The sequence below is a fragment of the Pectinophora gossypiella genome, chromosome 10 (genome assembly GCF_024362695.1).
Source record: "Pectinophora gossypiella chromosome 10, ilPecGoss1.1, whole genome shotgun sequence".
Classification (NCBI taxonomy): Eukaryota; Metazoa; Arthropoda; class Insecta; order Lepidoptera; family Gelechiidae; genus Pectinophora; species Pectinophora gossypiella.
This window is the reverse complement of record NC_065413.1, coordinates 3,913,987-3,928,213: the sequence shown is the minus strand read 5'-3', so window position 1 is coordinate 3,928,213 and position 14,227 is coordinate 3,913,987. Positions and strand designations below refer to the sequence as shown.

The 14,227-nt window shown below is 38.3% G+C and overlaps 1 protein-coding gene across 2 annotated transcripts in view; it reads left to right on the top strand.

The window, feature by feature from the left end:
- LOC126370288 (uncharacterized) overlaps positions 1-13,179 on the top strand; it is a 45,271-nt gene extending 32,092 nt beyond the window's left edge. For both annotated transcript variants that reach the window (XM_050015133.1, XM_050015134.1), the window contains exons 4-6: positions 4,937-5,135; positions 5,920-6,085; positions 12,886-13,179. In XM_050015133.1, the coding sequence (XP_049871090.1) occupies positions 4,937-5,135; positions 5,920-6,085; positions 12,886-13,005 (485 nt within the window). In that variant the 3' untranslated portion in view covers positions 13,006-13,179. The remainder of the gene's footprint in view (positions 1-4,936; positions 5,136-5,919; positions 6,086-12,885) is intronic.
- The last annotated feature ends 1,048 nt before the right edge of the window (positions 13,180-14,227 follow it).

The window sequence follows — 14,227 nt, the reverse complement described above, 5'->3', positions numbered from 1 at the left end:
AGAGTAGAAACAGGTTGTATGAACTTTACGAAGAAAGAACATACAATCATAGCGTAGCTTTTCACGACTATGTAAAACAGTATTCAAAAGTTTTCAAACGTGTTTGCGTTACCGCGAAGGCAATGTTTGTTAGCAGTAAAATTAAAGGTAGCTCAGATATTATTAAAATGACTTGGAAAGTTATTAATAGCGAAACTGGGAAAGTCAAAGCACGCGATCTCGAGTATCAATTACAAATTGACGGTAAACTACTCACAAATGATAAGCAAGTTGCTGAAGCTTTTGAAAAATTCTTTACTGACATTCCATTTTCGACTACCAAGGACTTGAAGTCATCTCCTGCACTCGCTCAATCACTTGTAAGGGAGCACATAGATACGTCCAAAGTAGATAAACTAACATTTACACACGTGAGTTCTAGGGACGTCTTAAGAGCTTTTAAATCTTTAGAAATCAAAAAGACTGCAGATCTTCATGGTCTCTCTGTTAAAGTCATTAACTCCGTGATTGATTGCATAGCTCCCTATCTATCATGTATATTTAATAAATGTGTAGACAATGGTGTGTTTCCAGATTTAATGAAGCACAGTAAAGTCATTCCATTGTTTAAAGCTGGTAGTACTTCTGACCCTACTAATTTTAGACCAATATCTATACTACCCACGCTTAGTAAAATATTTGAAAAAATTTTATTACTGCAATTACTTCAACATTTCAATTTAAACAATTTAATGTCTAATAAACAATTTGGTTTCACAAAGGGTCGCTCAACAACCGATGCTGGTGTTGAGTTAATAAATCATGTTTTTCAGGCTTGGGAGGAGTCCAAAGATGCTATTGGTGTCTTTTGCGACCTTTCCAAAGCCTTCGATTGCGTTTGTCATGATATCTTGATCGCGAAACTTCGTCACTATGGAATAACTGATAATGCCATCGCTCTTTTGGAGTCATACCTTAGTGGCCGCGTTCAGATCGTGTGGATCTAACGTCACTATAGGCGTCCCGCAGGGCTCAATTCTAGGTCCATTTCTATTCCTAGTTTACATAAACGACCTACCTAGTCTTGTAAAACATGAGGTGGTGCTGTTTGCAGATGATACCTCCTTACTTTTTAAAGTAAAGAGACGACAAGATTCCTTTGACGATGTAAACAACGCCATTTCAGAGGTAGTGGATTGGTTTACTGTAAACAACCTGCTACTTAATGAAAATAAAACAAAATATGTTTATTTTACGTTATCGAATGTTAGTAGGCCCCTCGATTCTATTATTGTAAAAAATAAGGAATTGGACCTCACGGATACTGCTGTATTTTTGGGAATTACTTTGGACGCTAAGTTGCAATGGAGTCCTCATATTGATAAGTTGTCCAAAAGGCTCAGCTCAGCAGCATTCGCGGTCAAAAAAATTCGTTTAATAACCGATGTAGAAACCGCGCGATTAGTTTATTTTGCCTACTTCCACAGTCTAATGTCGTACGGCATCTTGCTGTGGGGTCATGCTGCAGATATGAACAGCATTTTTGTTCTGCAAAAGCGAGCCATTCGGGCGATTTACAAATTGGGACCCAAGATGTCACTTAGAAATAAATTTAAAGAAATTAATATTTTAACTTTGGCATCACAATATATCTTTGAAAACTTAATATATGTAAAAAAACATATAGGATTATTTGCAAAAAATAGCGATCGGCACATTGTTAATACCAGGAATAAAAATAAACTTGCTTTACAAGTCAGTCGATTACATAAGATTACTAAATCTTTTAAGGGGCAATGTATACGTTTTTACAATAAGATTCCCATTGACATTCAGAATTTGCCTTTCAACTGTTTTAAGACAGTAGTTAAACAAAAACTTTACAAAAAAGGTTATTATAAAGTTAGTGATTATTTAGAAGATATGAATGCATGGGATTAACTGTCTGAGAACTGATATTAGGCAGCTAAATTACTCAATTGTATACCAATATTTTATGTTTTATGTTTATTTTTATTTTTATTTTTTTAAAGAACGTCTAGGGCCCTGTGCCGAGGTTTTTCTTGCAGCTTCTTTTCCCCGGCTATACAGGTTGTGAGAAGCTGCAGTAGTTTTAGGCGGATGAGACGTTCGTTATGTAAAATTGACGATTCAAAGTGTAACTATGTTACCTACTGAATAAAGATATTTTTGAATTTGAATTTGAATTTGAATAAGATGATCCGTGCTTCGGAAGGCACGTGAAGCCGTTGGTTCCGGTTACTATTTACTGATATAAGTGAGTAATCGTTACATGAGCCATGTCAGGGACCTTTGGCGGCTCAATCATAACCCTGACACCAGGGTTGATGAGGTTGGTAGTTCACCTCACAACCCATACGATAAGAAGAAGTGACACCGTACCGAATACTGAGAGGGATAATTCAGCTCATGTTTCTGAGTTAATATCAAGTGCAATTTTCGATTGTTTAAGGCTGCTTTTGCACCAAATATGTTCCGACGATGCGGTAACAAAGGATGTAAAGAAAGAGAGAAGAAATCTGACATTATAATGATTAATAATATTTTGACGCAAAAGGAAAAACAGGCAAATATTAATCTTAAAGCTTCGTGTGACACTCATTTATGATCCAAACATGAATTCGAAAAACAAATTCGACAATCATTGGTTTAGGCCTTTGCTGGGTTAAAGCCTGCCACCTCAAAGTAAGAGGCAAACGTTCTACCAACTGGCCTACCACGGAATTCTTTATTCTATGTCCGCAGTGGAATAAAGTTAGTCTATGGTGAATAGGCACCTAACCTGCCTGTGTTAAAATAATTCAAATATTTATGAACTTTTCTTCAACATTTGGTGAAAGCATTTTTTTTCGTTTGATGGAACTGGGTCACCCCCACGTGACAGAATGTGAAGCTAAAATTTCCTCTTTGAAGTACTGGACCGTCTGTAAGCGAATAGCGGGTGGATTAAATTAGAGGGAAAGGAAGAGTTTATTTTTTGTTTCTCTTAATTTTAGACCTATCGAATGAAACGAAATATTTTGTGTTTGTCAGTTTCGACAGTAATCATGCTTTTTTATACAGTTATAGTCTATTCTATCGATGTAATTAATTTCTATTCAGTGAAGGTCTATAAGAAACAGCTTTAAGTTTTTGTCAGAATTCCTATTATGTAATCGAGTTCTTTCGTATACACTTCTGGCCTAGTTGTCATAGATAAATCATTTTTAAAAATTATTTCTTATAGACCTTCACTGAATAGAAATTAATTACATCGATAAAATAGACTATAACTGTATAATAAAGCATGATTACTGTCGATACTGACAAAAACAAAATATTTCGTTTCATTCGACAGGTCTAAAATTGGCTCTATCTCTCTCTTACACTTATCGTAAGAGAAGGATGGCAATATGATCACTACGAGCTGTCACCTGTGGCTGTCACACTAAAATAATAATAGGCTTTGTCCGCCACAATCGTCACCGTTATATAAATATTAGTGTTGCCAAGGAATAGTCCACAATCGATAAGTAGTTAAGAAAAAATAATAGCATCGATTTTTCATGTTTGTTCCATACCTACTAAACTCACACAGGGATACTATCAATGGTATACTGATGGGATACTGAGGTATACTGATAGGGGCGTCACTCTCCTCTTTTTACGTTTTTATATTTTTTGTTATATAAAAAAAAACTAACTACTACCACTACTATTATTCTTTTCTTTATTTTATTTTTTATTATTATTTTTAGTGGTTACTATTATTATTATGTTTTAATTTTTATTTACTTTTAATAATAAATTTTATTTAATTATTTTAAATAAATTTGCTACTAACAATTGGACCCTTGTTACCTTTTTAGTAAGCACTAAATTATTAACAATATTTAGACACTAGCTTTCCGCTTACCGCTGGCAGTCACTACCATACCTAATGCGGTGAAACACTGACTGTGATGCTTTATATTTTGTACACTGCTATATTAAGCCGTTTGCTTTACCAACGCCTTATAATGATGTCTGAATTTTCAAATAAGTACTTATAAGTATATAAGTGAGAGTACAACTGATTTGTATACATTTTAGGTACCTAATAGGTCTTGGAATAGAAAATCGGTCATAATTTAACACGAACAAATTCAAATTAAAAAATATCTTTATTCAATAGGTAACATAGTTACACTTTGAATCGTCAATTTTTACATAACGAACGTCTCATCCGCCTAAAACTACTGCAGCTTCTCACAACCTGTATAGCCGGGGAAAAGAAGCTGCAAGAAAAACCTCGGCACAGGCCCCTAGACGTTCTTTAAAAAAAATAAACATGAGATATTGTTATTATATAATTGAGTAATTTAGAACGAAACCGCGGGCAAAAGCTAGTAGAGTATCTTAATAGAGTACTACTAAGAGCAAGTCAGGTCGATAAGATAGGTCCAAAACAAATGAAGTGTTCGGAGACGTGTTAAAAGGTCCTTGGAGGACCTTACTTAAAAAAATTTATTACGTAAGCGAGGAATATAAAATTACCTATTTATGTAACATAATCCATTACGAGTTATGATTGCCCAAGTTACGTAAAAAATGCCCCGAGAACCTTTTATGGCGTAGAAAGGTGATTACGGATCAGTAAAAGTTAATATATTCCACATGATGCATATCCCGAACCCGACGCGATGACGTGGGTAGATAAAGGGGACATCCTTTTTCTGCATCATAACATCTTTGCGTCAAGGTCTTCGCGCCATATCTTTCGGAGACTGCCTCGATGCCTATATAGGTGCGGCACGATGGGTGATGATGGACTCCCGACGTGCCGGCAGAGTAGTAGCAGTATGTGCAGAGTTTGTACTCTGCTACATAGGTACCCATCATTATTATTGCGTATGGCAGACAAAAATAAAATATCCGTGAAAATTTTAAATGCTGAACCATTTTTTCTCTCCAACAGCGTTATCAGTATACTACAGCCGCGGCTTCGGTGGGTGGGTGTCAGCGCGATCGCGGTCCAGCACGAGCTGGGGCGCTCCGTGGCGTGCCCTCGGGCCTTCGCCCTGCGCCGCCGTGCCCCTCACAGTGCTGTGGCTCGCGGCCGTCAGCGCACACGTCGCCATGCTCGTCTTCTGTATTAGATCTTTATTAAATATTGGGTAAGTCCTTACGTCTTTAAGACCTTTACGAAGCCACTGACAATGCCGTAAGCGTGGCCAATTATTGGTCAGCAAAAATTTAGCATCGATCGCCATCGACTCGCAAAGAAGAAGGGTCCTTACGTCCATTGCTGGATACGGATTTCTCCTCAAGTGAATCCTTAACCACGCCGCTGAAGCTGGGAGTGTTTGGCATAGTAGCCAACCCAAGTTACTGTGTGGTCGCTAAGCTAAAGCTCTTTAAGCGGTTTCAACATTTCTGCCAAATGGATTGGCCCAACCACCACTGCCTGAATCAAATTCGCAATGGAACGACGTTAGACGGCCTGTAGGTCCGCCCACTCTGATTCTGTCTAGGTTGAGGCTATTTCATTCTTTCAAAATATAAGAGATAGGCTCTTGTCGGTGGAGCTCTATCCAGATTTGTCAATCCTTTGCAAGTTCCTTGACCTCCTTGTATGACGATACATCGGCCTTTTTTTTATATGGTCTAAGTAACTTCTTCATGGCTTTCGAGTCAGGAGCGGATCCAGCTTTTATGTCAGGGTCACCAGGTCGCAAACAACATATCTCCGTAGAGAAGTAGATAAAATTGCAGTAGCCACCCATGACCCTGGGCGACAGGTTGGCCCTGAGGTTGAACCTGTCGCCCAGGGTCATGACCCCCATGACCAGCCAATCCGCTGGAACCGCTCATGCTTCGCGTAGACGAAGTATGACTTGTCTGACTCTTGCGTGTCTGTCTATCTATGTTTATATCATCTTGTACAATTCCTATGTGCAGATGTTCGAGCACGACCTGCATCGGCGTGGCTAGTGCTCAGCTGGCGGTGTCGATCACGACACTCGCTGCGCAGGCGTTCATGCTGCAACTAGATCTGCGGTACGACGCGTCAGTATCGCCCCCGCCGCGGCAGTCCGACGCGCACATATGTACTGCTGTGTCTATGGTAAATAGTATTTATATAATTTATACACACGCCACAGCCTCCGTGGTCTAGTGGTTAGAGCGTTACGCTCACGATCTGGAGGTCCGGGTTCGATTCCCAATGGGGACATTGTCGAAATCACTTTGTGAGACTGTTCTTTGTTTGGTAAGGACTTTTCAGGCTTGAATCACCTGATTGTCCTAAAAAGTAAGATGATTCCGTGCTTCGGAGGGCACGTTAAGCCGTTGGTCCCGGCTATTAGCCGTAAAAACACCTCCACCAACCCGCATTGGAGCAGCGTGGTGGAGTATGCTCCACACCCCTTCCGGTTGATTTAGGGGAGGCCTGTGCCCAGCAGTGGGACGTATATATGCTGTTTATGTTTAATTTATAAAATATTTTTATTAGCTCTGGTGAAAAGTTGGCATTTTGCAAATACACCCAGGTCGATATAAAACTCACGCCAATTTCCCACCACGGTAAGAAGTATTTATTGAGAGCCGTGGTAGCCCAGTTGGTAGAACGCTTGCCTCTCACTTTGAGGTCCCAGGTTCGAATCCAGCACAGGCCTAAACTAATGATTGTTGAATTTGTTTTCGAATTCATGTTTGGATCATAAATGATAATCGCGCGCTCGGCGGTGAAGGAAAACATCGTGAGGAACTCCACTTGAGAAATACATTTTCGGAGGTATGTGACCTAAACTGTATTGGGCTGGTTGTCCCTTCGCGGGTTGGAAGGTCAGACAGGCAGTCGCTTCTGTAAAAAACCGGACCTGTCAAATCTTCAGGTTGGGTAAGCGGACCCTGTGAAAAACAGGATAATTGTAGGGGGATGATGGTAAGCAGTATTTATTAAATAGAACGTCGTCTGAACGTTCAGTGCAATTAGTGATTATATTTCCATATAAAAGTTTCACAATAGTTTCAAAGCGCGGTTAGATCTACCAAAAGACAAGCCAGAGTTGTCACATTCAAAAGCATAGTCTTGATGTATCAGTCCGGATTGCGCCGGTCCATTCTGTTGTATCTAATAGTAGAGAGAATTCCCATCCATCTACTCCTATCCTGACTATCTGCTTTCCCCACATTCATCATCACAAAATATATGCAGTTGCCTAAAGGGTAGCTCACCTCGTCATCTGGTTGTGCAATCAGTTTATTGTCGACAACCGGATCCCGGATGATTTCCTGCTAGTAACGCGATCATGGTGAATCAGAATCAGAATCATTTATTCAACGTAATTATCATGGATAAACTTGTTGAAGGTCAATGTAACATTTTTGAATTTACGTCATTTTGCAAGGTGTTATGGCTGAGGAGAAGAAATGACAAGAAACTGCAACAGCAACACATTTTTTAAATCAATGAGGTGTCCTATTAAGATAGGGTTAAATGTAATTAATTAAATGTAAGTAATTTTGTCCTAGATAATAATTACAGGGGGGATGGGGTTAAAAAGGCCACATTGAAGCAATTCATCTAAAAAAGCAATATTGCAATTTGACATTTGCGCATATAAAAGTAAGTGCGCGGCTTTATTAAATACTTATATAAGTACAGAAAAAAAATGACAAACAAAACATCCAAATACGTCCTACTGCTGGGCACGTGCGTCCCCTCAATTAACCGGTCAAATAATATCAAATCAAATATACTTTACTGCACACAAAACAAAACATACAAACATTTAGCAACATATAACTGAAATATTTGCTTGAAACTAATTTTAATTACATTTGTTATCAAACTACTCCCTACTAATAGCAATAGTTAGCATAGCAGTTACGTTTCAACCGTATAAACTTTATACAAACTGCGTTTTAGTGGTTCATTTACGGTTTGAATATTGTGCATTTATAAGTTTAAAAGCACTTGAAAGGAATGAAATCTTCTTATCGTGTGGGTTGTGAGGTGGAATACCAACCTCATCAACCAGTCAGGGTTATTACTGAGCCGCCATAGGCCCCTAACATGGCTCATGTAACGACTACTTACTTACATCAGTAAGTAGTAACCGGGACCAACGGCTTAACGTGCCTTCCGAAGCACGGATCATCTTACTTTCGGACAATCAGGTGATCAGCCTGTAATGTCCTAACCAAACGAGGGATCACAGAGTGATTTTTGTGATATGTCCCCACCGGGATTCGACCCCGCGGCCTCCGGACCTTGAGCCCAACGCTCCATCACTGGAGCACGGAGGCCGTTAAATACCGGAAGGAAATAAAGAGTTATGTTTGAAATTATATCGTGTGGTTATGGCTGTATCTTACTGTATATATGCAGCTGAATAATACTTGGCATTGGCAACGAGCCAAATATTCTCAATTGTGAAATGATACTAAGGACTTTTGTTTTAATATGCACACAAGTATTAATAATATCATGTAGGTACCTATTTTAGAGTCCTGTCATATGTCTATAATATTATAGTCAATTAATCTATGAATTACTAGCATCCAATAATTCTTCCAAATATATAAACCCTCTCAGACGACGCCCGGAGTGATGGTTCGCACCCAACTGAGCATCCCAGGCCTGCTATCTTAAATTTTGGGCCGAGATCCCTCAGCGCTCCCGATTTGTTCAGCCAAGTAGTTAAAGAAAGAAAAAAAGAAGCATGCTCTACCATGCTGAGTCGGTGCTGGTTGGTGGAAGCGTGTGGGCTAATACTCTCGTCACAGAATCATCTTACATTTTCGGACAATCAGCCAAACAAAGGACAGTCTCACAAAGTGCTTTTTCGACAGTCTCCCCATTGGGAATCGAACCCAGACCTCCAGATCCAGACCCAACGCTCTAAATCGACCACGGAGACTGTTTACTCAAAATGCTACCATAAAATAGATTGCTAACAAAATGTACGCGATCCAAATGTATTTTTCAAATATTTGACAGCTTTACGTACCACTGAAAGTGTAAAAAAAAACGTATGCACACATCCAAACACCCTTCTACGTCATTCCGATTACGTCATGATTGGGTTGGGTTGAAATAATATTTGGCTTTCCAATTCTGATTCCAAATTAAAACTGTAACGAACGGACGCGTTACGAACTATTTTTTTTTAATAATAAAAAGGGTCCATATTTATAAACCTGACAATTAGAGGAAAGAAAATCTAATTTTTTTTTATTAATAATTAGCATTCTTTAAGCGCACAAAAGAGATTCCTAAGCATTCTTAAGTTAAATAAACTGTTCTTTTTTGCAAAAAAGGTCTTCATTTATTTCACTTTCTTCGCTTATGACAATAAAGCGAAGACAAAGAACAAAGAAAAGTAATTGCGATTGATTATTAAGGAGGGCCTCACCGAAACCATTTACGAATTACGATTAACTAATCGAATTCAAGTGTCGAACAATGCCGACAGCAAGCCAACTGCGAACATTACTGCAAGAAATCAACTAAATAAAATTTAGAAATCAGAATCATTCTTCTCTTCTACCGTGTGGGTTGTGAGGTGGATTACCAACCTCATCAACCCAGGTGTCAGGGTGACTATTGAGCCGCCAAAGGCACCTGACATGACTCATGTAACGATTACGTACTTACATCAATGAGAATCATTTATTCAACGTAATTATCATGGATAAACTTGTTGAAGGTCAATGTAACATTTTTGAATTTACGTCATTTCGCAAGGTGTTATGGCTGAGGAGAAGAAATGACAAGAAACTTCAACAGCAACACATCTTTTAAATCAATAAGGGTAACACATTCAATACTTGAATTTTTTATCATTTAGTTAATCATTAATCTTATAATAAGCTTTTCTACATAAAGTAAGCTTTACATGAGCTTTAAATTTATTTTCTGATAAAATTTTATTTTTTAATATTTGGCCTATGCCTTTGTTTAAAATCGCATTAAGTAAATATAAAAAAAAATACTTAAACAATACCTTTTAGACTTGTGTCGTGTCGTTAAATATATATTGAAATTCATTGCATAATCTGCTTACTTGACCAATGCGTTATTTGCTTTTACATACAAATCTTAACCTAGCTTTGTTGCTAACGCAGTTGCCCTGTTATTTTTCACAAATCCTTAAAACATAATTGCACACGTACCTACATGCGTTAGTGGAAGCTGCTTATAGCACGATAGCAGTTTCTGAACCCAAGACAACATTTAAGTCGTAGGGCTATCGCAAACACTCACACAGTTACACACAAACACACACACACACACACTAATATATACACATACACACACACACACACACACAAACCCAATTTACATACAAAATGCATGTTTATTTGTTCTTATTTAAGCACAGTTTATTGTCAAATAAATTCAGTTTAAAAATGGTCTGCCTAAACTGATGTTATAAAAGATGTAATTGCTGAACACTGCTCCCTGAGATACAGGTCTCCTAGTTCAGGTAGCAGGGTTATACTTCTGTAGCATTTGTGTGTCCTAGCTGTAGCACCCAATCTTGTGTCGATCTTTTCTATGACAATAAACAATTAATTTATTTTATTTTTTATATTATATATTTTTAACATTGTGATACATTCATTGTGCTCCTACTTACAAATTACTACTAGATATAAGTTCATATTATTAGTAGAGACTCCTTCCTGCAGACTGTTCAAACAGTTTTGCAGGACATTGACAAATTGTATATCTAGCAACATAACATAAACATAAATAGCCTATTACGTCCCACTGCTGGGCACAGGCCTCCTCTCAATCAACCGGAGAGGGTATGGAGCATACTCCACCACGCTGCTCCACTGCGGGTTGGTGGAGGTGTTTTTACGGCTAATAGCCGGGACCAACGGCTTAACGTGCCCTCCGAAGCACGGAATCAATTTACTTTTTCGGACAATCAGGTGATTCAAGCCTGAAAAGTCCTTACCAAACAAAGGACAGTCTCACAAAGTGATTTCGACAATGTCCCCATCGGGAATGGAACCCAGACCTCCAGATCGTGAGCCTAACGATCTTACCACTAGACCACGGAGGCTGTATATCTAGTATTAAGATTTAATAAATAAATATATAAGATATCCGTAAGGGTAGGTAGGTTGAAATTCCATACTACAATCCTAACACACCACTTTTGCTTCTTGTACCCTCTCATCAAAGTCGAAAGGTTTCCTGAGCGCATTGGTTTACTCTGTAAGAACATTATTGAATAAATATATTAATGTATAAAAGTGGATGAAGGAAAAGGTAATAAGAAATGAATTAAGGAAATCGATTTGTTACAGAAGCTCCGCGTGATCGTAGCATATTCGAAATTGAATTCAAAATTGATACATAATTTTTTATTTTCATAAACTGCCACAATATAATTGTTGATACATTGTTGTTATTGGTTAATGTAGTATACAAAGAATTGATTCTCTGGTCAGTGAGTCTGGCATAGTCTTATCACAATTAAAAACCAAAAATAACAATTCCATTACGCAGTACACCTATAAAAACTGATTAACGTGTTGGTAGGTATGTGTGTGTGTGTGTGTGTGTGTGTGTGTGTGTGTGTGTGTGTGTGTGTGTGTGTGTGTGTGTGTGCGTGTGTGTGTGAGGAACATGACACGTCATTGCACCGGTCGGGACCCACCCCTATTCCAATAATGCCAACCGTAAATCAACTATTCGCGAGACGTACTTTTTTATAAGATATCTTCAATCGTTTTGTGCAATTTATGTGAAGAAGTATTATAGCGATGAATCCATAAAACGTTTCTTTATTTCATGATTTGGAAGAATGATTGAACATTTTTTTTTCAAACTTTCTTGTCGCTTGTTGTCTAAGAGTGACATGGAGTTGTCATCGAAAAACTTAAATAAACCTAACACTCATACTCATTGGAGTATTAGTCATAATTATTGAATTATTGCCAGAATTAATTTACATACATACTTAAACTCAAGCCTATTTCCCATCGGGGTAAGCAGAGACTATGGAATTACATTTGCTTCGATCGTGACTCATGACACACTTCTCTACGTGATTCTACTACTTCTCGACTCTTCTACTTTCTTTTCAGAATTAGTTTAGTTGTATTTATATGTTTAGGCTTTTTGTTCTTGGTTGGAAATCTTGACTAACTATGCAGAAATCCCGGGTTCGATTCACAGTTGCGTCAATTTTGGGTCGCGTTTCTTCGCCTACATTGGTGGAAGTATGTTCCGTACTTCTTTCGGCCGCTGAAGCACAGAAATCAGAAATCAGAATCATTTCTGATTCACAACACACCCCGAACACTTCAAATAAAGAACCTCGTTTTACACAGACACTACACATTGACGTCATCGTACACGTGCATCTGCGTGTGTGACGTTTGAAGCCCATACGATTACAAACTATAGTAAGACTGAGGGGGGTGAGGTAAACTTAGCTCAGCCGCTGGTGGGGAGCGAAGTGTTGCCGTTCTATACGTAGTATTACTTATCCTACGGGTGAAGGAATACGTCAGCCCATCATCATCGTCTCCCCAGCGTTATTTCTTTTTCACATGGACCGCTTACTTAACCTAAAGCACACCCCAGACACTTCATACAAACAACCTCATTTTACACAGACACTACACAGTGACATTATCGTACACGCGCATCTGTTTGTGCGACGTCTGACGCCATACGATACAAGTCTAAACTATATTCGAGGGGGAGTGAGGTAAAGCTAGCTCAGCCGCTGGTGGGGAGCGGAGAGTTGCCGCATTATTATTCCTTATCTTATGGCTGAAGGAAAACCTCTGCCCATCCTAATCTGAAATTATCATCATCATCAACTCCTTAGTTATCCTGTTTTTCACAGGTTTACTTAACCTGAAAATTTGACAGCTCATTTTTTTTCGCAGGTACCATTAACGTCAGTGGCGATCAACAGCGGCAACAGCGGTGATGGGACAACAGAGGGGGGCAGTCCTCAAAATAAAGAGAAAGACAAGGACCAGCCCCCTCCTGAGCCCCCCACTTGATACAACGGCACAAACTGAACAAGACTGAATAGTTCCACGTTCCATGTTTCAAAAAAAGTGGTTAAAAGAACTCAAACTCGAAAACGAGAGAGTGACAGCGAATGGGTGAACTGTAATGTTAAGCACAAAAATGTACCAAAGCAAAGTGTAAAACTATATTCTTACTTAATTAAATAAAATAAATAATGCTGTTCATTGTTTTAATATCCCGCCAATAAGTATACATATTATTATTTTCCTAACTTGTATAACAGATAGCAAGGCGTGCGGCGTACGGCGCACATTGGGCTGAAAATGAAGCCTCCTGGGGATACCACTACAAAAAAACGCGCTTAGTTCTTTATCTCATTAGGTGGTGTGGAAGAAAAAATATAAAAAACCAGTTAATAACTATTTTACGAGCAAACATGCAAAAAAAAGTTTTTATGCTGAAAATGACGATGTTCCGATTGTTTCCGAAGTTCCAGAGTATAGTGACAATTTAGCTTAAACTGTGCACTATATGAATCAGAGTATTTTTCTTGCTGAAATCTTAAGAACTGGTAATAAAAAAAAACTTTTGGCTCCCATACAAAAAATTAAAAAACATAACTCATGAAATAATAACTTTATCAAAAAATGGCAAGTAACATAATTATGTTGCTATGAGATAAAGCTACACTTTGGCGTGATTCATAATTTGATACTTGATTTTCATGAGCCGCTAAGTCTATGAAGCTTCATTTTCAGCCCAATGTGCGGCGTGAGGGCATAATATGCCCTTAATTATGGCTTACAAAGTTTGTATCCGGCTTCATAGTAGTCTATAATATTCACTATCCAAAAAGCAACATGGCTAATTAATTTAAACGCTTCAGCAAAGGACGGGCAGGTAAATTTAAAGTTTATAAAGTATACTAACACTTAGGGCGACCACAATAATGAATGAGTTAGGTTTTGTGACACCAGGTGGGGGTGCTGGGGGGGAAGGTGCTCCTCGGGAGCGGTAAAAGTATTCCAAATCTGAATTTTTCATTGAGTGCCCAGTGTTCCAATGCGAAATTTAAAATTCGAATACTAATACGCAGTTAATGGCAAGTCAAGACAAAAAAAAAACAATCCTAGGTCAAAGATAAATTATGAAATTCTGATTAAAGTACTTATTAAATAAACACAGATCTAAAGGCGTCAAAAAACGTTTACATTTTTCTATTTATTTAATAACTTATTTTATGAATTTTAA